The sequence below is a fragment of the Alexandromys fortis genome, unplaced genomic scaffold (assembly GCF_014885135.2).
Source record: "Alexandromys fortis isolate MF-2015 unplaced genomic scaffold, M_Fortis_MF-2015_v1.1 scaffold_27, whole genome shotgun sequence".
In the NCBI taxonomy this organism is placed as follows: domain Eukaryota; kingdom Metazoa; phylum Chordata; class Mammalia; order Rodentia; family Cricetidae; genus Alexandromys; species Alexandromys fortis.
In genome coordinates this window covers 9,112,974-9,138,480 of record NW_026067952.1, presented here as the reverse complement: position 1 = coordinate 9,138,480, position 25,507 = coordinate 9,112,974, and the positions used below count along the sequence as shown (strand labels likewise).

At 52.4% G+C, this 25,507-nt stretch overlaps 1 protein-coding gene across 2 annotated transcripts in view; it reads right to left on the bottom strand.

The window, feature by feature from the left end:
- Positions 1-25,507, bottom strand: part of Kiaa1755 (KIAA1755 ortholog) — a 36,238-nt gene that overhangs the window by 6,259 nt on the left and 4,472 nt on the right. Inside the window, exons 2-11 of one of the 2 annotated variants that reach the window (XM_050151217.1) lie at positions 18,684-18,884; positions 14,989-16,294; positions 14,383-14,565; positions 11,804-11,927; positions 9,371-9,464; positions 8,526-8,609; positions 8,110-8,226; positions 5,439-5,537; positions 4,436-4,584; positions 1,978-2,116 (exon numbers count right to left, since the gene is read on the bottom strand). In XM_050151217.1, the coding sequence (XP_050007174.1) occupies positions 1,978-2,116; positions 4,436-4,584; positions 5,439-5,537; positions 8,110-8,226; positions 8,526-8,609; positions 9,371-9,464; positions 11,804-11,927; positions 14,383-14,565; positions 14,989-16,294; positions 18,684-18,884 (2,496 nt within the window). The remainder of the gene's footprint in view (positions 1-1,977; positions 2,117-4,435; positions 4,585-5,438; positions 5,538-8,109; positions 8,227-8,525; positions 8,610-9,370; positions 9,465-11,803; positions 11,928-14,382; positions 14,566-14,988; positions 16,295-18,683; positions 18,885-25,507) is intronic. The other variant, XM_050151218.1, reaches the window with a different exon arrangement.

The following is a 25,507-nucleotide window of genomic DNA, read 5'->3' as shown; positions in this document are numbered from 1 at the left end:
GCCCCTCAACTTCTCGAGGGGCCAAAGCCTTCTCGACCTCAGTCAGTTGCGGGCCTGGATGGATGAAAACCCTGGACAGGAGATGCTAGGCAGGAGAATCAGGGGAACACGTGGTTGCATTCTGCAAAGGTCCAGAGGACATTGCCTCCCTCAGCTCAACCCAGAGGGGATATAGCACTGTGAGTGTGTGCACCAGGGACCCTCTGTGTGTATGGTCGTGGGGTGAAGCCAAGGTAGCTTGAGGTAGTGGGAAGGCAAGACTTAACGTCAGTCTGGCCACTGAGAGTCACCTGGTCATAAAAGGTTGGTCTCGGAGATGAGCTCCCTGTCTTAGGGGAATGTAACTGGAGCTGGAGGGATCCCTGCCAGTGACGAAGGATCTACCAAGAACTCACTGCGGATATGTCTGACCCCTGCTTCAGTTTGTGGGTGATACAGATGGTAAGAAGTGCCTCTGACCCTGTGGTAGTTTGAATGTAATTGGCCTCCTGATCTCATAGGGAGTGGCACTATTAGGGGTGTGGCTTTGTTGGAGTGGGCATGGCCTTGTAGGAGGAAGTGTGTCACTGTGGGGCGAGCTTTGAGGTTTCCTAAGCTCAGGATACCATCTAGTGTGTCAGTTGACTTCCTGTTGCCTGCAAGATGTAGCAGTCTCAGCCAGGTGGTGGTGGCGCACACCTTTAATCCTGGCACTCGGGAGGCAGGGACAGGCGGATCTCTGTGAGTTTGAGGCCAGCCTGGTCTACAGAGCAAATTCTAGGGCAGGCGCCAAAGCAACACAGAGAAACCCTGTCTTGAAAAACCAAAACTAAACAAAAGACGTAGGACTCTCAGCTCCAGCACCACGTCTGCCTGCACGCTGCATGCTCCCTGTCATGATAATGGACTGAACCTCTGACACTGTAAGCGAGCCACTCACTCTAATTAAATGTTTTCTTTATAAGAGTTGCCGTGGTTGTGGTATCTCTTCATAGCAATAACAAACCTAACTAAGACAGACCCTGAGAAGGTTAGTGCTAATTCGGAACTTGACAGAATGCAGGATCGCCTAGGAGACTAGCCTCTGGGGCTGATCTTGGTTTTATTTTTTTTTAAGATTTATTTATTAATTATGTATACAGCATCTGCCTGCATGTATCCCTGCAGGCCAGAAGAGGGCACCAGATCTTATTACAGATGGTTGTGAGCCACCATGTGGTTGCTGGGAATTGAACTCAGGACCTCTGGAAGAACAGTCAGTGCTCTTAACCTCTGAGCCATCTCTCAGCCCGTGATCTTGGTTTTATTATTTGCAGTGGGAGACCTGTCGACTGTGGGTGGCACCATTCCCTGGCTGGGATGCTGGGCTGTATATTCCTGATTGTGGGTGCCCCATGACCCTTCCACTTTGACCCCCCCACTCTGATGGATTGTCCTGACTTTGCACTTTTGAACAAGGCATTCCTACTCTGGGGACACCAACAAAGATACTTTGTCTTTAGAAAACTCAAGGCTAGACATGCAGGCGCAGAGACTTGAGCAGCCAGTGGCCCTGAGCAGTCGGTGGCTCCGAGGGTCAAGGCTAAGTCCCCAGCAGGGATGACCCAGCCCAGGGCAGACACGGCTATGTTGGCTTTAAGTACTGAAGCCAGGTGAAGGGGCACCAATAGCTCCAGGCTCAGACTCCAGATGTGCAACCACAGTGGATGACATCTACCTGGCCTCAATTTCCCCATGTTCGGTGGGGAATCCCAAAAGCTCCCGTGTCACTGGTAAGAGACCACACTGGAAGACAAGCATATTCACAGACACTCTAGTGCAGGGGACGCTCACAGTCGGTGCTAATAAGTGCAGCCCTTATATTTGACATTTAATCTGTGAAGCACTGATTGGGTGGCATGTTTCCTGCCTTCGCCCCAACACCAAGGGCTGATATTTTAACTCCAGAACAAAGTGACCCCTATAAAGCACTGTGTCCCCCAGTAGCAGCCCCCTCACCTGGTGGATGGCAGCTTCCAGGTGGCCCAGGCGGACACGGAGCTCCAGCCTTCGGAGGAGGTGGTTGGACACAGTGACCAGGACGTGAAGCTGGTCATCCACCAGGTTGTACAGGGCTGCAGCTTCAGCCAGATGGCTCCTGGGAGGGAGAGGAGGATGAGAAGACGCAGAAGCGGTCCCTCCCCTCACCTGCCTCCTTGTGCTCTCGATGGCCATGGACCTGCCCTCCTAATCTGTGGCCCCAGCTGGACTGCCAGTCACTAACCTGATGTGTGACCTGAAACAGAGCCCTAGCCCCCTCCGGGCCTCAGCCACAAACCTGAGGACGCAGTAGGAATGGAAATGATCCTGCGCTTCTTGGCAGAGTATGAAGCCAGCTGGGTAGATCTGAGTCTGAATCCCAGTCCTGCTACCTGCTAGTGTGGGTCCTTGTGCAGCATCACCTCTTTGGAGGGGCTCTGGTTCCCCGGCTTTAAAATGGGAATAGTAATAGGACCCACTGCCCAGAGTGACTGTAAGCAGAAAGGGATCGAAGCAGGGGCTTCCAGAAGTGCGGTTCCCATGTTCCACCCCGGGCTTCTGCATGAGGCCCCAGTTGTGGAACTTTCTAGTGCTGCCTAGGGGGTTCTGGGAAGCCAGGGACTTTCCTTCCTTCATGAGAAACTCTCACTGGAGTGCCGGGCACTAGGGGTCATCTGTCATCCACACATTCGCAACACCCAGCCTCCTTTCGACAGGACAGGACACGGGTACAGAGAGGCAGCTGTAACCCATGACGGTCTTTTGTCTCTGGTAGAGAGTCTCAGTGTCCCAAACTGGCTTCAAACTCCTGTGTGACCAAGGATGACCTTGAATCCGGGGCCCACCCACCCTGCAAAGCATTTTTAAAGTAGCTTCAAAGCCAGAGGATCTAAAGCAGGTTTGTAATGGAACTTCTCGCGTGGCGATGCTCGGTGAAAGGAGAAACCTGGAGTCTCCCCACAACTGCCTTAGGGAGCCTGTCTCAGACAAAGACGAAAGAAGGAAAGGTTGCCTTTTCGAGGGACGCCCATCACGGGTCTTACATTAGAAGAAAGCCCAAAACACGCCTGGAGGAGAAGCGAGCACAGAGGGCTGCAGGGACCGGCGCTGTACCGGGAAAGGGCTGCGGCGAGCGTGTGCCCACAGCGCCCCCTGGTGGACTTCATCTCAAAGGTCTGGAGGGACCTCAGGAAGACAGGAGGGGTAGGGTGTAGCAGGTGAGGCAGGAGCATGGAGACAATGATGCGGCATTCTGAGGGGCAGGAGGTGGCCCACATTAGGCACCAGGGCCCCCCGCTGTTTCGGCTCCACCTGCATGAACCTGCCCCTGGCGTCTAGGGGTGCATCTCAGGGTGATGTGTTCTGCCAGCTCCTATCTGTTTCCTGGCCCCACCACATTCCAGATGTGTGACCCTAGGATACTCAGTTAACCTCTCTGAGTCTCTGGTTCCTCTCCTGTAACAAGAGGAGACAACTGGGCTCCACCTCGAAAGTGGGAATTAAATGAATTAACATTCTCATTCTTTAGAACAAAGCACACACACACATATCAAATGTTGGTTCAGTGCACAAGCTGTTCCTAAGTGCGTGCATAGATTTTGCATTTGGCTCTTGAATATACATACCTATGTTTTACTGGAGCAAATATTTCTAATTACTGACCAATTCGGTTACATGCTCAGTATCCCTTGGCCCAGAAGCATATCAAATTTTGGAGTCTTTCCAATTTTAGGGTATTTGGATACGTATAATGAGGCATGTGGGCAATGGGACACACCTTTACATACGGTCTGAAAGTAATTTTGCATAATCATTTCAATAACTCTTGTGTCTGAAGCAAAGCTCTGGGTGTAGTTGCTGCCCTGTGTCAGACCGTCTGAGTTTAGAACAGTCAGGACGTCTGATCTGAGATTGAGCAGGTTCCACTTCATAGCAGTCAGGGAAGCTGTGCTGTCCAGTCAGGTCTGCCGCCCACCTGTGGTCCTGAGGTCCCTCCCCTAAGGCTGAGCATGGGAAAGGCAGGCCTGTTGGTTAGCCACCCAGCTGTCTCAGCCTTGGGTTCCTATGGGCCATACTGTTTGTTCCCTTTGCTCAGTTTCAAGCTCTTCCTGCTAATAAGAGTGGCGTGGGCAGCACCAGGCCCTTGCCAGGAACACATGAGACAGGTCTGGAAGGGCTTGGCCCAGAGCCTGGGATGGAAAGGGTCACCGTCCGTGTGTGGGGAGAGGAAACAAGAGGACTGGTCCTCCAGTGCCTGTCCATGGCTGAAGATGGCCAAAGATGAAGGAGGAGGTGGTGAGTGATCCCCAAGGCTCAGAGGGTGGGGAACCTGTGACCCAGCTGCTCCTCTAGGCCCACCCTATGCATTCTCTTCATGGGGTGACCCCACCTCTGAGCTCTGATGGGGCATGAAGGCGGGGAGATTGAATGTGCGTACCTGACATCAGGGTTGGCATTCAGCCTGCTGGCCTCCTGCTGCAACCTGGCCAGAGTAGCTCCACCTTCCCTCTGGAGAGCCAGCAGGCCCGGGTCCCTCAGCACAGCCTCCATCAGATCCTTGGACTTGCTCAGGCACCTGGTGGCTTCCTGCCAACATGGGGGGGTCCTTAGGCCCAATCTCCACTCTCCTTTGTAGCTTTCCAGGGCTACCCACGCTGATAGAGCCTGAATTTCCCAACTGGGTGCCTCAAGAAAGTCTGCCCTTTAATCTCTAGCATTGCTTCTAAAGCTATGGCCCTATTATCACCATGGTAACCTCACTGGTCCTGGCTCCATCCTCTCTTGGAAATACCCATCCCAGACTCTTGATTGACCTCTCTGAAGCCCCCTGGCTTCCTCTGCAGCAAGAAAAAGGGACATCAAAGGGCATACCTCATGACCCCTGCTTCAAACTCTCCAGGGCCCCTCTGCCTGGGCCCAGCTCCTTCCTCTGTACTCTACTCCACAGATACCCAGCTATACCCTGCCTCAGGGCCTTTGTGCATGCTTGCCCTCTGCCTGGAGTTCATTTCCCCTCAAAGACATGTTCTTTCAGCCCTCAGTTAAACACCATCTCTTCAAAGACTGCCCACCTTCCTCACTCTTACCATTTTTATGGCATTTGACACAATTTGTAACTCCCCCCACCCTTTTTGCTTCAGCTTGGGGTCTCTTGCATCCCTGGCCAGTGTTCTACCACTGATCTGCACCCCCAGTCCCCATAGCTACCTTTTAAATAGCCACTCTGCTGCTGACCATGACCCTCACCCAAGCAGAGGCAAGCTGGATCCTCAGGCTGGGTCCCCAGTGCTGGGTACAAGGTGGATGCCCTAGAACTATTTATTATCTGAGTGACAAAGTGAAAGGCAGAGTGACCACCCTAAGTGTCCCCTTTCCAGTGCTCTCAGTACTTAAGAGTCTGGGTATGCTGGAGGCTTCCCTACCCCGTGATCCAAGCTTACCTGCACCCCACTGGGGGGGTCACCCTTCTCAAACTCTTGAATGGAAGCCTGCAGCAGGGATGAAGCCTGGCGAAGGTCAGCGAGGAACGGGTCCAGCTTCTGCAAGGACAGGCGCCAGGGCACAGGACTCAGCCTGGGAGACCAAGAGGAGAGATATCTTTCCCCAGGAGGATGCGGGGAGGCACCGTGCGGGGCTTCTAGAACTCATGCTACAGCAGAACCATCAGGAGGGTGGCTGAAAGTGGAGCTTGATGAGCCCCACCTCCACCCAAACCCCAATCTTTCTCTCACCTCTATCTAGTCACCCCACCGCACAGCTGAGCTCGACCCTGCTCTGGGGCAGAGTCTGAGAACGGCTACCAAGTCTCCAAGCCACAGTGCTGCTGCTGCAAGGTCTAGTGTGGGGACAAAAGCCAGAGGAGCGAGAAGATGGGTCTGAGCTCTTCACAGACTCTAGGGCTTCCTCATAGAAGGGGCAGGATGGGGGTGAGAGGCTGGGCTGGACAAGCACCCTCGGCCCAACTCAGCCATCAGCTTACTGTGAGACCACAGGTAAGTTACTTAACATCTCTGGGCTTCACGTCCAAGAGGTGGAACCCATGGTGTTAGAACGTGTTCTACAGCGGGGTAAGGGTTTGATGAATTAATTTGTGCATGGGATTTAGAATAGAGCCCGGAACATGCCAGACTCATGATCACTGTAAGTTTTATGCTCTGGATCACCTAGTAAAATGTCACTTAAAGGGACAGCCTGGAAGTCGAAGTTCAAAGGTCACTGGGTTAACATGAGGCCTCTGGAGAGGGATCTAGGAGCCTGGGAGCAGGGCATGCCTGAAATGTTTGTACACACTATCCCTCCACATTTTTCGGTGAGTGATTCTAGGAATCCCACCACTCCCCAGGACACCAAGACCAGGAGGCCAAGCTCCTTCTGCTAAGTGTCCTGTAGAACCATGTATACCTCCTGGGGACTAGAAACTGCCTGAAAATAACTCAGATAATTGATGCCAGGTAGACACTGCCTCGAAAGTTGTACTGGTTTGTGTCCAAACAAGCAAGTCTGTAGGTGGTCCAATGGCATGCAATGCCTCCTTCCTCTCCCTTCATTTATTATTATTATTATTATTATTATTATTATTATTATTATTATATTTTTGAGACAGGTTTCTCTGTGTAGCTCTGGCTGTCCTGGACTCACTCTGTAGACCCAACTGGCCTCGAATTCGTAGAGATCCACCTGCCTCTGCCTCCCAAGTGCTGGGATTAAAGGTGCGAACCCAGCTCTTTTGTCTGTTTTTTTTTTTTTAACTTTTTTTTGGGAGAAAGATGTGCACGCCATGGCATGTGTGGGAGAGAGGTTTGCACACCATTGTGTGTGTGTGGAAGTCAGAGGGTGTTTATGGAGTTGATTCTCTCCTCCCACCTTCACGTGGGTCCCACAGATAGAACTCAGGTCACTAGGCTTGCACAACAGGTGCTTTTACCCACTGAGCCATCTCACTGGCACTTTCTCTGGGCCTAGTTGTTTGTTTTAGTTTTTTTTTGCGACAGGATCTCATAGCCCAGGATGTCCTTGAACTGGCTTTGTAGCCAAGGATGACCTTGAGCTCCTGATCCTCCTGTCTCAGGTGCTGGGATGGCAAGCCTGAATAATTTCAGCCCAACATTGGTTGATTCCACAGTTAAACCTGCACTCAACACCAGACACCAGCAGGACATAGGGGTGCAGGCCTGTTACCCCAGTACTTGGGATGCAGGAGGCAGGAGGCTCTTGAGTTTAAGACCACCTGGACTACAAAGGAAGTCGAGAATATTTAGCTATGTGACCTGAGCCATGCGTGCAGCCCCTGTCTTGGAAAAACAAGGGCCAAGCCTGGAGGCTCGGATACCCCACTTCCCCTCTCACACAGGGCCCTGGGTTCCGTGTCTCAGAGTCACCAGAAGGACAAAGGAAAAACAAGCAAAATAATTCACACAGGTCTTCCACATGGAGCAGCAGATAATAACTTATCACGCTATCGGTAGAGACAGGAGTTCTCCATGGGGGGGTGACTTTCGCCCCCACCCTGGCCGGAAGCTGTCATATTTTGTGGGGAGTGGCCCTCAGGCCCTGGCTGAGGGTGGGCAGCTGGGTGGGTGTTTGGCACCTTCAAAATGGACGATTTCATGTGCTGCCCTACTCTTGTGGCCTTCTAGTTAACCCGGGCACAGAATGCCTGCTGGTGGGGCAGTGGGACACGGGATGGAGCCAGGGGCAGTTCCCTTCCCTGCCCTATAGGAAGATATGCATGCTAACTTACTGTGTGTCCATGGCTCCATGGAGTGGATGTTGACAACTAAAGCTGTCTAGTGTGTCAGACAGACCTTACTAACTCTAACTCAATCCTCATAAAAATCCCACAAAAAAGCAATTTCATTGCCTTTCCCACCCTCCCCTTTGCTGGTGAGGAAAACAAGGCTCAGAGAAGGTGGATCACTTACCCAAAGTCACAGAGCAGAGCTAGACTAGAACCCAGAAATCTGGCCCCAGAGCCTGAGGTCTTACTAGGGGCTACTCTGGACCTTTATTGTGTTGTTGAACGATGGTTTTGGACAGGGTTGAGGAACCCAAGGGGCAGGGCAGTGAAGGGGAGAGGAGAAGTCAGAGACTGAAGGCCATAAGGATAAACACCTGGAAAAGCTGCACCCACTCGCTGTGGTGGTAGCGGAAGGGGCCCTCCAGAGCCTCGGGCAGCTGGCTAGGGTCCACGTGGCTCCTGAGGGCCTTCAGCGAGGTCAGTACCTCCACCTGTGGATGAAAGAAGAGTCAGAAGGCACAGAGGAATCTCCCCAGAGACCAACGGAGAAGGTCCTGCTCAGATCCCTGTCCAGCACCACATCTCCCCCTGGGAAGGTCTGGAGCGGTGTTCTGAGCAGGGAGTCTTCTCTGGAAGCTTTGATCAATCATTTGAACTGGACCCTGGTTATGGAATGGCACACACAGGGGCACACATACTGCTACTGCCAAGTCGGCATTCAAGGCAGGCATCATCAATCAACTGCAGAACTTGGCTCTCTCTTCATGTCGCCATCCAGGCCTCTGCTCACCTGGACAGGTAGTGCAGGTAGCTGGAGGATGGATGCCTTCTCTCCCAGGAGGAGCACTTTGCAGATGGAGGCCCGAGCCGGATCCTGTGAGGAGAGAAGCTCTTCAGGGCTGCTCTGTCCCCTCTTCCCCTTGCCACCTCCTCCTTCTCCCTGAGGGACATGCATAGGCATGGTGTGGTCGCCTGGGTGGGGGCTTTGTGTGGCATGTTTAGAGTGAACCAAAGCAAACCCAAGCTGTACTGCAAGCCTTCCTGGGGGCCTCAGTTTCCCCATCTATAAGACAAGGGGTCAGATTGTACACAATGGCTAGCCAAGAGTCTTCTCAATCAGAGCCCTGCATTCCCCAGAACATGGAGCTTAGTCGATACCAGTCAATCAGCACCCACATACACAAACAAACACGTTCTTTCTTTCTTTCTCTCATCCTCACTTAATGAACCTCTTCTCTGGGTTTTAAAGGAGGCGGAGGCCCCCTCTTCTCTTTAATGTCCTGCTGTGCCCGTCTCTCCCATCATGCACCAGTTCTCTCTAAAGTTTCACCTCTCACCTCAAGGCCCCATCATGCCCTGCGCCCCTCTAGCCTAATTCAATGCATTTTCTGAAGGGAACCATTCATCAGCTTTCCTTCCAGCACCCGCAGCTACTACTTCTAAACCTCTTTATCACACTGAACCAGCCGACACCCTTAGTCTGGAAGCCTGGCTGCAGGGTTCCTTTAGTTGCCGCTAAAAGTCCCTGCCCGGGTTTTGCAACGCCAACCTTAAACCCACCAGACTCTGGGCATGCCACATTCCCCGGGAGAGTCCCAAGACCAGCTAGACCAAGGCCTCCTGCCTGGCACTCACCTGTGTGCGTTGCAGGGCGCTGACCAGAGCAGGACTCGGGGTTCCTTTCCTGGCATCAATCACCATCAGCAGCCCTTTGGCTGCACTGTCCGGCCTGTGCGTGGAAGACAGAAATCAGGTCCTGGGCTCAGGAGGACCTGATGGGAAGGTGAGGGAGACAGGCTGGCAGGAGTCACCACTCTGCAAGACCACTGCCTCCTCCAGGAAGCACCCTGATTCCTCCTGCAGAATCCACAGCCTCCCCTTCACCTCCCAGCCCCCAGGTTCATCACTGTGGTCACTGTGTGCCTGCATCACCACCCCTTTGAGGTCGGGGACGTGGCTCAGAGGTTGTGTGTGAGCCTAACCTCCCGCCCCCCCTAGTTTGTTCAGGGTTCACCAGCCCCCACTTGTGGCTTCTGATCTGAAGAGACCACACTAGTGACCCAACTTCCCCAGCCAATCACTGGGCTAGGTGGTGTCACATGACCTATTTTTTCCCAATGAGGTGAGAAAGGCTAACTGAATGGCTTCAGAAAAATCTGTTTTCTCCTTTAAGGAATTCTTCGAAGGAGGGAGGAAGGTGTTGGGAAGGGACTGAGGGAGGTAACCAGTCGAGTGAGACAGAGCTATAAGGAAATTCCCTATTTTGTATAATTGCTATAACTCGTACAGTGTTGCAGAGAAATGAATTCTGGCCTCAAGGCCGACACCCAAAGGCTGCTCTGAACTTGAATGTACACCACGTGCACCCAGAATGCCCCCTGCTCTTATCACCAGAGTGGGCAGGATGGATGGTAACTACTTCCCAGGTCCCAGGCTGGCCTAATTACAGGTCTAGGTCAAACAGGAGTCTTCCCCTAGACCTAGCCAGGGCCCTCAGACTTTGAGCAGTGGGGGTAGAGGGTGGGCTTGGTAGGCAAGGTCCTGGAGGCTGGTGCGCTGTAAGTGCCCTCAGCCAGTCTGCTGCCCAAGGGGTCTGAATGATGCCCCCGGTGTCTTTGAACCTTACACCACCAGCTCACATGGCCCTCATGGCCCCACGTTGTTTTATGTCCCTCTCACTTGGCAAGACTGTATGAGAACTGATGGGCTCGTTTGTATAACATACCCACTGCCTGCCCTGAGCAAGGGGAGCACAAAGGCTTGCTCTGGCCACCCAAGGTGGGGAACTGACTCAGAGCAGCCAGGCAGTAGACTATGAGAGGAGCTGACACCACCTACTTCCCTCATCCCAGTTGCTTGTGGCCCTACCCGGGTTCCCTGGTCATTTGAGGGTGCAGGGTGCATCACAGAGAGGGAAAGTCATTCCCACAAGGTCACAGAGCAAAGTGGGTGGGGAGATGTTCCAGGGTTCTATCCACCACAGGGCTGTTTCTCAGAGTCAGTGTTCATTTTCCACCTGCTGAAAATCTGGTGTCCAGTGGCCTGTAGGGGGCAGATGACCTGCAGGGGATAGGGGGCTTTGGGGAGGGGTGGCGAAAAAGGTTCCAAGGAATTTCATGGCTCCCTAACCTCTCCCCAGATGCTGAACCTCCAGAATAATGTCACCTTTGCATGTCCTGGTGGGAGCCTGTGGCTCAGAAGCCAAGCTTCTCCCCAGCCATGAAGTCTGAACCATGGGCTGGGAGGGTAGGAGTGGGAGAGACCGGGGACTGGAGATCACCCCAGGCCATGCATCGCTTGTGCTTAGTCGTGTGTGTGTGTGTGTGTGTGTGTGTGTGTGTGTGTGTGTGTGCAGGGTGGTGTAGGTGCTTGTATGTAGGGGTGCCAAGGCCAGAGGAAACCTCGGGTGTCCTCAGAGGCTCCCTACCTTTTTCCCTGAAACAGGCTCTCGCATTGGCTGGAACATGCCGGTTAGGTTAGGCTAGGCTGGTCTATCTCTGTATCTACAAATGTGCCCCATCGCACACATTGTACGTGGGTTCTGGAGTTACAGCTCAGGTGACCTTGCTTACAAGGCAATGGCCCCAAACCCTGGCTCTTTATTCCCTCATTCAGCCACTCACACATTCATTTTCCCTGTCCTTTATTTACCCGACAGCATTTACATCTCCGATGCTGCCTCCCCGGAGAAGCCTTCCCTGGCCTCCCGGCTGAAGTCTCCAATCCAGCCACAGCCGAGTCGCTGGTAGCCTTACAGGAATGCAGACTCTCAGGCCTGCCGCATGTGCAGTGCTGGGGGCAAGCCGAGTGATCGGCGCCAACAGCTCACCTAGCCAATCTACGACTCTGGTACACTCCCAGGTCAGAGCTGTGGGTTCCTGCTGCGTGTCTGTGGAGGGTTCCATGCACCTCTCCTCTCTCCCACCTGCCTGGGATGGCCCTGGCTGAAGAGACAGAGCCCACCTGCCACCCAGCACCTAACCTGTGAACACGCGGTGGATGGAAGGACCTGGGGCCTCTCCACTCCACACCTGGCAGAGGGGTGGCAGTATGGTAGTGTCCCCTTACCTAGGCACACTGCACAAGTAGGACAGCAACTCTGTGACCTCCAAGGCGGTACACCATGGCGCCTCCCAGGCCTCCTCCGTGGTTGACACCAGAAGTAGAGGCCGCCCTAGCCGATCCCTACCACCTGAAGGAGAGAAGACACATGAGCAATGACAATTCTGGGGGACCCTCCATGGGAACTTCCTCTGTGACTCTCCAGGTCTTTGCCTACACTGATCTTCTCTTCCTTCTGTGACCCCCAAACTCCTATTCATCCTCCAAAGGCCCAGCTTCAAAGCCTTTTCCTGAGAATAATCTCCCCAAATTCTTCAGCACAGAGTCGGCTCACTATCCTTGGGGCTGTCTCTGTATAATGCATGTACCGCATTATAGTGCATGCACCCCAGGAAACAAGCTGATGCAGTGAGCTCTGAGGCCATGCAGACTAGTTCACATCCTGATTTGCTGTGTGTCCCTGGGTAAGTCTCTGAATCTCTGAGCTTTAACTTTAATCTATCTGATGAGACAAATTCAGTCCTGGGTAGATGAGGTTTCTTTGGGGACTAGGGGAGCCAGTTCCTGAGCGTGTCCAGCACTCAACCAGGAGCAGAGAGTGCATCTGTGGTACCTGGGCACCATCTCTGTCACCATCTCACTCAGACAACAACAGGCTGAGCTTGTGAGTTCTCCAGCTGTGTGTTCTTCACAGGCAGATTCCTCTTCTAGAAACGGGGGCTGTGTGTCTCACTGTCCCCCTGGGACTCAAGGCCCAGGATGTCAGCCTAGCTGGCAGGACCTTCCTTCATCCAGCTCTGTTTGTCTGGTGTGCCCCACCCATCCCTAGCTATGGAAAACCTCTCTGTCCCCTGGTCTGGCCAAGACACCACTTTCATATCCCCAAACCGGGGCCTACAGGAAGCTGCCCCGACAACTCCACTGCCTCCTGGGATTGGCTCAGGACAGCACCAGAGCAGGGATGCCTGAGGAGTTGGCCAGCACATGGAGGTTAAAACAGCATGACACAAACTCTGTAAGTCTGGGAACTTGCAGAGTGCAGAAGGATCCAGCAGCCCAGCTTGCCTCCTCTCCCTGGCTCCCAAGTGGTACAGATGGAGTCAGTCCCCGGGAACAACTTGGAGTAGCAAGAGGGTCAGACGCTGGGTGTCCTGGGACACGGTAACCATGTGACCAAAGCCTGGCTCTGCCTGCCTGACCTCCAAATGCTGCCTGGGTCAGGAACAGGGCAACAGACAGCACCCCACACAGGAGGCATCCTTGTCCACATGATTTGCTTTTCACTGGACCAAGGAGCTCTCTGTGCTCCAAACACTGCCCTTGCCTGGTGGGCGGAACCAAAATACCATCATTAGCCCCAGAAAACCTTTCTGCTATGGGCATGCTAGGTGACCAGTGTCACATGGAAATAGGAATGGCAGGTAGGAGTCAGGAGGTTCCGATTGCCACTGAAAAATTCAATAAAGCTTCAACAGATGAGCGGGACACCAGCAGGTGGCTCCTCTGGGATCTGCAGGGAGATGGGGCCAGGGAAATCAGGAGTCTCAAGGTGGCAGGAGAGTTGGTTCCCAAAGGCACAGGGTCCTTCCTGCTCCTGGCCTTAACATGTACTGTTCCCTGTTTCTGAAATGCTGTTCCCAACGTTTACATAGCTAACTCCTAAGCTTTCCTGGCCTTTCCTGCTGGAAGCCTGGGCCAGGAGCATTTATTATCCGCGTTCCCAGTTCCTAGACATTTTCTTTATGTTGGATTGAAGTTTCTCTAATGCTAGAACGAAAGTCGTCTGGGTGCAGGGGCCACAGAGGCTCATCTCACACCACAGTGCTGAGTCTAGGGCTCGGGAAACAGTGATTGAATAGCTACAAAGCGGAAGTAAAACTCCTGAGGCATGGAAGCTGTGAATACCTGGTCCAAAGCCCATTGGTGGCAGAGCCGTTGTTCAGTCACCAGAGGCCGGAAGAACTATTAAGAGAGGCTCATAAATGCTTCCTTCCTTGAAGAACTGCCCTTAGCCGGGCTAGCATATTGGCTCGTCCTGCATCCCATTTCAGGATCAGTCTGAAGTTAATGACTGACAGACTCAGGATCAGTCTGTAGTTAATGATTGACAGACTCAGGATCAGCCTGTAGTTAATGATTGACACACCCAGAGTAGCCTGCAGTTAATGTCTAGCGTACCCTGATGTTAATTCTGACTCCCTGCCTTAGGCGGACAACTGGTATAGCCCACACTTCGGAGCCTCCCCAGGGTCTGGCATCACCTTGCTTGTCCCTTCCTCTGCCTGCCTTACCTTGTTCCGTCCCATTCTCATGGGGGCCTTCCCAAGAATCTTTGTCTCAAACTCTGCTTCTAGGGAGTCTGGCCCACACCTTGGCTTCCTCGCTGAAGTCTGGAGAAATGGGTGGATGGATGTTTGGGTGGATGGACAAGTGGACAGATAGGTGGATGGACCTAGAAACGGCTTTCCTCTAATCCATGCCTTTTGTTGGAAACTTTCAGCCTCCTGGGCCTTCCCTCTCTTCACCCACCAGCATCTGAGAAGGCTCTGCCCCTTCCACCCCACCCCACCCCTGAACCCCAGAACCTGGCAGGCAGACTATCCCGGAGTGGAGAAGCTTGTCTCCCAGAGTTCCAATCCTGGGCTCAGGCCTGCGACACTCCTCCAGGCTAAGTCCTCCTCCTAAGGGACTTGAAGAATCTTTCTGGAAGCCAGGCAGCTCCCCAGACAGTGGGGTTGAGCCAGATGTTCTGGGGAGAGCCGTTCCATCTGGGGAAGAAGAAGAACAAAGCAGGGGCTGTCATACAGGAGACGCGCTTTCCGAGGGACATGTTTGTCTTCCACCCGAACAATAATTCAGTTTATAGCATGACCTGCTCTCTGCCAGATAATGCTAAATTCCTTCCTTCTGGTATGTCTTTGAACCCTCAGAGCAAACAACTCTGTGATGTAAAAGATGCCCCACCCCTTAGCAGAGAAGGAGACTTGAACTCAGAGAGATTAAGTGTCTGGCCAGCGTCACACAGCATGAGGTAAAGCTGGAACATGAACCCAAACAGACCAATGAATGGACTTGCTTAGCTCTATTTAACCCCTTGAGACTGGGACAGTTTTGTGGCCCCTGCCCCTCACAGCCAGAGCCTCCTGCACCAGTTAAGCCTGGCTCTTGCCCTGCTGAGTTTGAGCTCTTACCTTTCCCCGCGGCCTTGGTGCTGCAAGGCTGCAGAGAGTTGAGGGGGCTCAGGGTTTTCTCAGGGGGCAATGGGGGTGCCCTCTGCGCTTTCAAGAAAGAGAACTGGAGCCCAGGAGCTGGGGACCCATGGGCGGAGGTGTTCCTACTGAGAAAGGCCTCAGGCTTGGATGCTCTGCCGTGTCCTGGTGTGGTCTCCTCTGTCTTTGTTTCGGAAGCTAGAGCTGCGGGGGCAGCTGAGGACAGGAGGGGAGAGAATATTTGCCTTGGCCCAGGCCTGAGTTGGACCATGGCTGCTGTCATCTCCAAAGGCCTTCGCATCTTAGAGGATGCTGGCTCTTCTTCAGTGTCTTCTAACAGATTAGAGGTACAGTCCAGTGGCTTCTCCGGGACACCAATGTGGGGCTGCTGGGGCTGTCTCTCTGCTGTGTGGGCAGATGGTTTGTGCCTGGCCTTTCTTCTTGAGCCCCCGCTGCAGGGCTTCTCTCCCGAGCCTGCTGGCTTCGCACATGTCAGTTTTCCCAAGGGAGGTCCCTCATCATGTTCTGGGAGAGGTAGGACCCTCCCAAGCACAGGCACCCCCTTAGTTTTGGATGTCTCCTCCTGTAGTCCTTGAGTGTCCACACTGAGTGTCACTACCTCCCTGTCTAAAGACCCCCTTCTACACTGTTGGGGAAAGCCCAGGAGAGCCACGTATTCCCCCTCCAGGCCCTGGTTGACCTCATGGTCCATCTGGAAGGACATCTGCCCTGGCCTTGCTGGCTCCACCTTGATGAGCCCAGGATACTTGTCCCTATACATCTTCCCTTTATCCTTAGCCCAGCTCTGTACCACAGACGCCTCACTGCCCAAGGTGCTGGCCTGGTCTGGCTCCTGGGGGCTGCTCAGATGGAGTGGACAGGAATCCCCATCTGAGGAATGGACATTCATTACTGGGGGTCTGTCATCTATAAACTCTGGGCTGGTAATCCTGGTCCAAGGCACAGGTGTGATCCCATTTTCTGAAGCCACGAGACAGTTGTGTAAGGGACGTCCCTCAAAGTCACTGTTGATGGCTTCCAGCCATTCTTGGGTAAAAATTAGAGAGTAGGAGGTCTCGGGAATAGGCTTCTTGTCCACCTCTCGGAGGTCTGAGGAGAGGCACTTGAGCGTCATGTGGACAGTCTGCTCCTCCCAGGACTCCACTTGAAGGTAGAAGTCGCCCTGGCGCAGCAGGAGCGGGTTGAGTGGCGCCAGGTGGACCACGACCTCATCCCGCAGACACAGCGGCCAGCCCTCATGCAGGAAGAGGCAATGGGTGTAGAGGGCCTGCCGAAAGAAGGGGGCATCAGAGAGACAGGCTCCAGGGAACCTCGGTTTTGGTCAGTTTCCTTCCCTCTCCCACATGGAAACTCAACTAGCCAGGGAGTAAGCAAAGACAAGATAGATGCCCAGAACCAGGCACCGAAGAGGCCATTGCTGTCAGTGTACAATGGGGTCACCTACTCCTACCCTTGGCATTGGCCTTGAAGATGCTTGCTAGCTCTTTGGCCTGAAGGGAAGGCCCGTGCTCCAGGTACATTAATCAGCAAGAATCTTCCATGGCAACCCTGCCTGCCTCATGGCCCTCTTCTCCCCGTTTACCCATAACTTCTCCCAACCCAGCTGGAGCCTTAGCCCCCTCACCTTTAAAGTCAGGAAGGCGTGGATCAGAGGTCTAAATGGGTTGTTTGTACATGTAACTGAACTGCTCTGAGATTTGATTTCTTTATCTGCAAATTGGAGTTAAGTAAAATTCAGCAATATTCCTGGACTGGCATGCGATAGATTGAGTATGGATGCAAAGAAGCCAACACAACGCTTGGAGAGTGTCCAGAGAACATGATTTCACTCCCTTCTGAAAAAGTGTGTGGGGATGTGTGTGCATAACAGGGCAGTGCCCGTGTGGAGGTCAGAGAAAAACTCAGTGTCCTGGATTCTCTCCTTCCATCTTTACGTGGGTCCCAGACATCGAATCTGAGACCCCAGGCTGGTGTGGCAACTGAGTTATCTCTCCAGCCCCAAGTTAAAACGGCACAGAAACAGTTTTGAATGAGAAGCCGAGACTTGACCCCGCCACTGTCCTGCCAGCTGACCTTGCAAAGGCCACCACCACTTTTACATTCTGCCATTGTAGTCTCTGTCTTACCCATAGGAATTGGGGTGGAGATGCTGAGCCTCAATGAGGTAACATGGACCCTCCATGTTCCCAGTGACTGAGTCTTGATGTGAAACAGAGAGCCTGACTTCAAAGGACTTACGTGAGTCCCTCTCTGCTCCTGTCTATTCTGAGGTCACATGAATTTATCCATGACAGCCAAATCAAATGTGCCTATATTTAAAAATAAAAGTTGTGAATTTGCCGCGGAGAAAGTAGGGGACAGAGCAAGTGGTTTTGACTTTTTTTCTATTCTTTTAAGACAGGGTCTCGTGTAGCCCATGTTGGCTTAGGTCTCAGCACATAGCTGAACATGGCCTTGAATGTACGATCCTCCTGCTTCTACCTGCAGAGTGCTGGCAACACAGGGAAGCATCATCGTGCATTTACAGAAATGAATTCAAACCCAGGGCTTGCGCATGCTAGGCCAGCACTCTGCCAACTTCGCTGTGTCCAGCCCTGCAAATGTGTTTTGAACAGACGAACAAAGTGACAGTTGTGTGACTTGTCAGGGAGAGGAAAGGGAAGGTAGGGAGGAGGATCGTCATGAAACGTGGTCAGGGGGTCATGGAGAGGCCACCAGCAAAGGCTTCTGGGAGATACTGCATTCCACTATTCCCGTTCAGGAGCAGTTGCCATGGAGGTTTTCCCTCCAGGTGCTGTGTGTCCTAAGATTGGCTGTGTGGCTCTTGATGCTGGGCGGCAGCGGACTCAGGGTAACTAACAGCTTAAGGACATTGGTAAAGCTCTGAGGGACGGAGGAGAGTAGAGGGAATCGGAACTTTGATTCCTTGGTGATCTCCTCACTATATTCCTAGAACAGTCTCCTTTGGGAGCGGGGTAGGGGGGTGGGGGGATAGGGGGTGGAGGAGTGGTGGTGGTGGTGGTGATGGTGGTGCTGTGTGAATCTTAAAACCCAATTCCTCTGGTCAACATTGATTGGTCCAGCCATTGACACGTGACCACAGTCTGGCCAATCAAGATCCTTCCTAGAGCTTGTTGTGGCTGCTGGCCAACAGGGAGAAGTAGGAAGCAGAGTGTGTCTTCCCGTGGATTGATGGGGTAAACTCCTTGCCTAGGTGGGGACTAAGTTGTTTTCTTCTATTGCCTAAAACACTTGTCTCGGAGGCTGGAGAGATGGCTCGGAGGAGAGGAGCACTTCCTGCTCTTCCAGAGGTCCTGAGTTTAGTTCCCACCATGATAGCTCTCAAAAACATCTATAATGAGATCTGATGCCCTTTCCTGGCATGGAGGCAGACATGCAGACAGACTACTGTATACATAATGAATAAATAAATCTTTAAAAAACAAAACAAACAAAACAAAACCACTGTCTCTCCACCTCGACCCAGGAGCTGCCATTCCCCTCTGGATGATCGGTAGCTCTTAGGAACCCTCCCCTTAGCCACCATATTCCTTGCTGGGGAGACACACCTTGCCCACCTCTCTCCCTCCTCAATCCCAGCCCTCTGGGCTTCTGGGAGAGCTTGCTATGGCAGCCACATGATGTCCCCAACTTACGCAGGCTGCCTCCCTCACTTGCTCACACAGGCGCTTGGCAGGGATGAGGAAATCCAGGAGGAAGCTCAGTCCGTCTCCCCCGAAATCAGAGTCCAGTAGCCGGAACACCTGACCCAGAACAGTAGGGGCGGTGGCTTCAAACGGCGGGTAGAGCCCAGCCAGGGCCTGCTGGATGGCCAGGTCGAGGGCGGAAGCATCCTGCTGGGGACAACAGGGAGGAAGAGCGGTTACAGAAGCAGTGAGAGAAGGAGCAGTGACCACTCCCGTGCCCTTCAGGACCACTGTGAGTGCGACCTTGCTGACTCCACTGGCCCGGGACAGTCCCTCGCTTCACTTAGCCTAACTCAGGAACTCAAGCCTGTGCCTTCCTGCCTCTGCCCAGTGACAGCCCCACAGCCCAACCAGCAGTATGCCCCCTGAAGCTGCCTTCTTGATTCCCCTACCCCAGGAGCCCTCAGCCATGTCACACTCAATGTTCTCTCTTTCTAGCTCACTCACCTGTGACTCCTCCCCTGCCTAGTTCCATCACCAATTCCATGCAACCACCTTCTCTGCCTCCCCAATCTCTGGTCTTCTATACTCTAGTCTTCCTCAACATCCCTCAAGGGCTCCCCCTGGCTTCAGGTTGTATCTAGCGCTGTGCTTGATGCCAGCCTCCCTCAACCTTGCTGCCTCTGTCTGTACCTCCAACATGGCACGGGAGTCTCACCGCCAGCCTTTGCCAGTCTTGTCCCTTCTTCCAGAACACCTATCTGCCTCATTCTCTCTCACCTCACCTGGCAACTCTTTCTTTTTTTTAACCTCAAGACTCAGGCCAGCTCTTGCCTGTTCCGGACGGTACTCTATGACTTCACACCTGCCTCCATCCAGTCATGTGTCCTCTCCTTTGTGCCTTATCAGAGAAGTTCCCACACTGACTTCTGGCCCCCAAAGGGTGAGTGGAGCAGAAAGGACCGGCCCCAAAGGTGCCTGCATTCAAATCTCCACAGTCTGTGAACACAGGCAGAGGGGACTGAAGGCAATAAAACAAACTCTGAGGCAGGGGAGAAGCTATGTCTCACACTCAACCAGATTCCAAAGCCAGGGGTGCGAGACAGAGGCCCCATCCTTCCTGTCTGTAGTTCATTCAGAGCAGGCCACCTCCATCTTGGTAGAATAAGTGAAGGCATGAAAGAATTCTTGCCTATAGCTGAACTCTGAAGGACAGTGGGTTGGGTCAGATGCTGCTGAGCTGTGGGGTGGGAATGGGCGGTCACTCCCAAGAGCTGGAGGAGGGATCCTTTGTGTGGCAGAACAGGGAGGGGTTTACTGCTGGTCTCCCTAGTGCCCCCAGCCTCACCCACCCGCCAACCCCTGTTTCCATTGACATAGTCTGGATGAGAATGGTCCCACAGGCTCATATATTTGAATATTTAGTCCCCAGTTGGTGGAACTCTTTGAGAAGGATTAGGAGGTGTGGCCTTGTTGGAGGAGGTGTATCACTGGGGATGATATTTGAGGTTTCAACAGTTAAAGCCACTCCCAGTTAGCACTCTCTGTCTTGTGCCTGTAGATAAGACACAAACTCTCAGCTACTATTCCAGCATTACTGCCTGTAGCCTCGCTCCCCACCATGATGGTGTATACTCTAATCCTCCTGAACTGTAAGTCTCAAAGAAACCCTTTCTCCTATACGTTGCCTTCATCATGATGTCTTTATAGCACTATAAATGTAGCTAAGACACCCACCAACCTGGAGACAGGGAGAAAAAGAGATCACAAATGCCATCCCAGGACATAAACACAGTAAGTCTGCTGGGCCTGCATCCCTTTATGCATGTGCCCCATTGCACCATGCCCAGGCTGGGACACCAGCACACCTGGCTTCTGCCTCCTTGTGTGGCCTTGACTAGGGACTTGCTCTCTCTCTCTGGGCCTCTTCCCTAGCTGTGCTGTTTGCTTCATTTCTGGAAATGTCATTACTCATGATATTCAGCATCTGTACTATGAAAACTGTTGGTTTTGTTTTATCATATACACCCACTCTGCAGAAAGGTACTGTCTTAGTTAGGGTTACTATTGCTGTGAAGAGACACCATGACCATGGCAACTCTTTTTTTTTTTAATGATTTTTTAAAATTTTTTAAAATTTCATTTTACATTCCAACCCTCTTCCTGCTCCCCTAGCTTCCCCCCCCAACCCATCCCCATCCATTCCTCCCAAAGGGTAAGTGCTCCCATGGGGAGTCAACAAAGCCTGGCTCATTAAGTTAAGGGAGAACCAAGCCCCTCCTCCCTGCATTAAGGCTGAGCATGGCATCCCACAATAGGAAATGGGCTCCTACAAGCTAACTCAGCACCAGGGAAAGATCCTGGTCCCACTACCAGGAGCCCCTCAGACAGACCAAGGCAACTCTTATAAAGGAAAACATTTAATTGGGGCTGACTTATAGTTCAGAGGTTTAGTCTATTATCATCATAGCGGGACATAGTGGTTATACAGGCAGACATGGTGTTGGAGAAGGAGCAGAGGGTTCTACATGTTGATCCAGAAACAGCAGGAAAAGACTGCCATGCTAGGTGTGGCTTGAGTATATATGAGACCTCAAAGTCCTCCTCCACAGTGACACACTTCCTCCGACCAGGCCATATGTGCTTCAGACAAGGCCACACCTCCTAATAGTGCCACTCCCTATGGGCCAAGCATTCAGACACATGAGTCTCTGGGGGCCATATCTATTCAAACCACCAAATCTATCTTAAAAGTAAGTGGGGAGAGAGACAGAGAGAAGGAGAGACATAGAAAGAGAGAAAGAGAGAGATCCTACACTCATGGTCTCTTGCTCAATGTGCCATACAATGATACTACTGCTAAGTCTGGGCACTCCACCTTCCTGGTAAAGAGTCAGAGCCAACCTTGCCCAGGGTCTTCGGGAGAAAGAGACAGAGTGTGAATCCAGTCCAGACCCAAGGCAACAAAGACAGCTCACTCTCCCCTCCCCCTCCTCACGCTGTCCCCCGCCTCTGACTTCCCACTTAGTCTGGGATCCACTCCTTTCAGGGTGGTCTGTCCTGGATTCTAGTGGTACCTAAAGAAACCACAAGAAGGAAGGCAAGGCTTGCCCCCTGAGCCAGCCTTGGCTTGCAAAGGCTGCCGGCGTTTGCCACACACTTTAGCCATCTTCAGAGGTGGCTGGACAGTGGGAAATTGCGACAAGTGGACAGGCTACACTCTTGACTCACTTCCTACCGAGACTCAGAACTGTCCAAGAATTCAGGAAGAACATGGTAGAAAAGGCCCCAGAGGCTTCGAGAAGGAATGTTGGCCCCTTGCCATCACAAACGAGCTGAGCAGCCCAGCCCTGGACCACAGGAGTCCAAGTGCTGCTGCCAGACTCAAAGTGATTGCTGTGAAACTTGATAGACACGCTTCCATTCCTTTCCAGTAAGGCAGCCATGACTCCTCGCAGGAGCCAGTCTCAGATGGGTGCCAAAAAGGAAGGAGGCAGGACCAACTCCCTTTGCAACAGGGGCCAGGGAAAGAGCCCAGTACACCAGTCAGGGGTGAACATATGAAATGGAGCCCGGATTCCTTTTTAAGAGCTGGGTTGGAACTCAGGGTCTGTGCATGTGAGGTGAGGTGTAGCCCCTGACCTTCCCCACTGAGCCGTGCCTCCAGCCTTTAGTCTTTTGAGACAGGTTCTCACCAGAAGCTAAGGCTAACCTCGAACTTATAATGCAGCCCAGGCTGGCCTCCAATTCCTACCTCTGCCTCGGAAGCACAGGGGCTATAGGTATGCATGCTGCTATGGGCTGTACGTTTCTACCTGAGGCTCTTTGCAGTGAACTTTCGTCATCCTACAGGTGAATTTCGTCAAGAAAAGTCAGCAAACACACTACACAGATGAATGCATTTTTACCTATACACCAATCCTTGCAGCCATTACCCAGCTCAGTATACAAGAGTTCTGTCACCCCACAAAGTTGTCTCTCTCCTAGCCAACTGCCCCCCTTCTAAAACTGGGCTTCTATTACAATGTACAATGTTTTTAAAGAAAAATTTCCATACTGTATAGCCCACAGAATGTGAGTAGGTCCAGACAAAGCCCAAGCAGGCATTAAGCAAAGTTGCCCTGAGGGCAGCAAGGGGCAGGGGCCTCACATGGCAGCCTTTTAATTTTCTTCTGAGCTTGCTACATTTTCCAAACATTCTGGAAACAGTGAGTGTAGCTTTTATAACCAGGGGGTAAACATCAAAGTGTGATCGTGTGCTTTTAAGGCTGACTCCTTTTTCAAATGGTCTCTCCAGATGTCGTTAGCTGGGCCCTCTGAGATGTGGGCTGGGCTGCCTCAAAGGTCCAGATCTTTCCACTGACTCCGCAGGGCCAAGATTCTAGTCTCATTTGGCTGGGCTGCTTCCCCCTCCTCCTGGGCAGGCAGAGGAGTAGGAGGGGCTGGTGTGGGCAGGGTCCTAGAGCCACCTGCAGCTTCCCTGCCATCTTGTCTGTGGGAAGGCAGAGCTGCGGCTTGGGGGTGGGGAAACACTCACCTACTGTGTTCAGGCCTGGGTTCCATCCCCCACCACAGATGAAGAAGGAAAAGGATAAGAAAGGTGAGACACTGACTATGCCAGGTGACTTTGGCCAGTTTCTCCACCTGTCAAAGGGAGGCACAGGAGTGCTCGTACCTCCTCAGAGAATTTTCTTGGGGCAATTGACTATGCAACCGCATAGACTCGGAAGGCAGACTGCAAGGCAGAAACTCGGAACTGCTAGAAGGGCATAGAACCAGTGTCTGCTGTGTGCTCAGGCACACACCGGCATCTACATCACACCTGCTCCCCAAGGCTCAGACCATCATGAAAGATGAGGCAGAGAGATTTTAAGAGTCATGGGTCTGAGATGACCAGCTGGCTTTAGAGACTCAGCCTAGACAAGTTCCAGAGCATCCTCAGAAAACTACTGGGGAGGACGGAATCTCCTGGACAGGACAGGGTATCGGCACTCATGAACTCCCAGCAGCCGTGGTCACCCTCACAAGACCCGCACAAGATCAAGCCTGCCACATTGCAGCATGTAGCAGGGGAGGCCCATGAGCCTTACCTCCCCCTGCTGAAGGGGAGCTATTGACAGGTGAAGGCTTCGGCAAGGGGCAGAGTCCATTCCCTTGAGGAGGTAGTCCCTAGGAGAGTGACCAATCTCCAGTGGACGGCCCCACACCCGTGAGTATATGGGCAGAACAAATTGTACTCCATGGGTTATTAGAAGAAAAGCAACATAGGATACAGAGTTGGGAGGGAGTGGGACATGGAGGATGGGCCTGGAAAGAGTTGGGGAAAAGGTGAATATATATATATGTGTGTGTGTGTGTGTGTGTATGTGTTATGTATGTATATATATATATGATCAAAATACATTATATACGTTCATGAAATTCTCAAAGAATTAATAAAAGTGTTTTGGAGTTTGGTTTGGTTTTTTCTTTTTATTTATTTATTTATTTTAATGCACTGAGCATATCTATTCTAGGGCTGTTCTAGAATTCTCCATGTAACTTTGTTCCAGAAGGTGTGGAGTAAGGGTGTGGTTTCTAAGTAGTCTAATGGTCAGGTGCTGGGAAGTTTCAAAGGCCAGGCCCCGTCCTATGTCCTGCTACTGCCCGGGAGAGTCTAATGAGAGGGTTTGCTGGTGATAGAGACACTGAAGCAGATGAATGAGAGGAAGAACACCCACAAACCCTCACTGAAGACCCCCGGCCACCCACCTCAGAGGAACAATGGGCCTGGGACACCGAGTGGAGTGTCCCTGAGGCCCCGCCTTGCCTGATCTACTGAGAATTCAGCCAGTCCCAGTGTTTTGAAGGTTGGCCAAGGCAAGCACAGCTGTGGGCCAGCTGCTGCCCAGCAGGTGTCAGGCTGTGACCTCCAGTTCCTGGGACTCTCCTCTTGAACTTGTCTAGGCTGAGGTCCCAAAGTCAGCTTCGTGGCTGCCCGGAAAGTTCCTGCTTACATCCAACTCAAATTGCTTGCGCTTTTTGTCTGTGTGTGGGTGGATGGAGGCTGGAGTGAGACTCCGGCTCTTTCTTTATAAACAAACTTTCAAAACTGGAAAAACAGCCCAGATACAGTGAACCAGGACAGGAGTGGGTGTCAAAAGAGCTACATTCAGCTCCAGCTCAGTCATGTGGCATCCAGGAAATTGTTTCTGCTTCTCTGAGCTCTCCCTAGTCTTATGTGTGTCCCTGTCTCTCTCTTGTGCCTCTGTCCTGGGGCACAACTTCTCACTAAGTCACAAGATAACACAGTTGGTCCCTAGGACTGCCTCTGAGTTGCCCAGAGCAAGCCTTCAGGGTGTAGCCTGTGCTAAATCCATTCCATGCGTGATTTGTGTGGTCGTTCTGACAATTCCGAGGGTGGGGTATCATATCCCCATTTTACAAGTTAATGCTGTCCTAGTCAGTGAACAGGAGCATCTCCTGCGGCTGCCTGTAGACTGTACACAGAGCTCCAGCTGTGGCCCCCAACAGCATCAGGTGACTCCTTATTGCTTCAGCAGCTGGTCAGCCTAGTGCATAGGGCTTCTCTTCTACCTTCCCTGCTTCCTAAACAAACCCTCCCCCATCAGGGCTTCCCTTCATTCATATGCCCCATGTGCAAGGTTTTCTTGTCATGTTCATGCACCTGGATTTGTTATTCACTTAATATTTATTCTTCATTATTTAATGTTTGATTTTTCTTCCCATCCATTTTCAGAGTAAACCTTATTTATTGTCATGTGTTTGCGGCATTGAAATCATTCCATAAAAACTTCCTCTAAGTGCCGCCTCATTTAGCCTATGGCATCCCC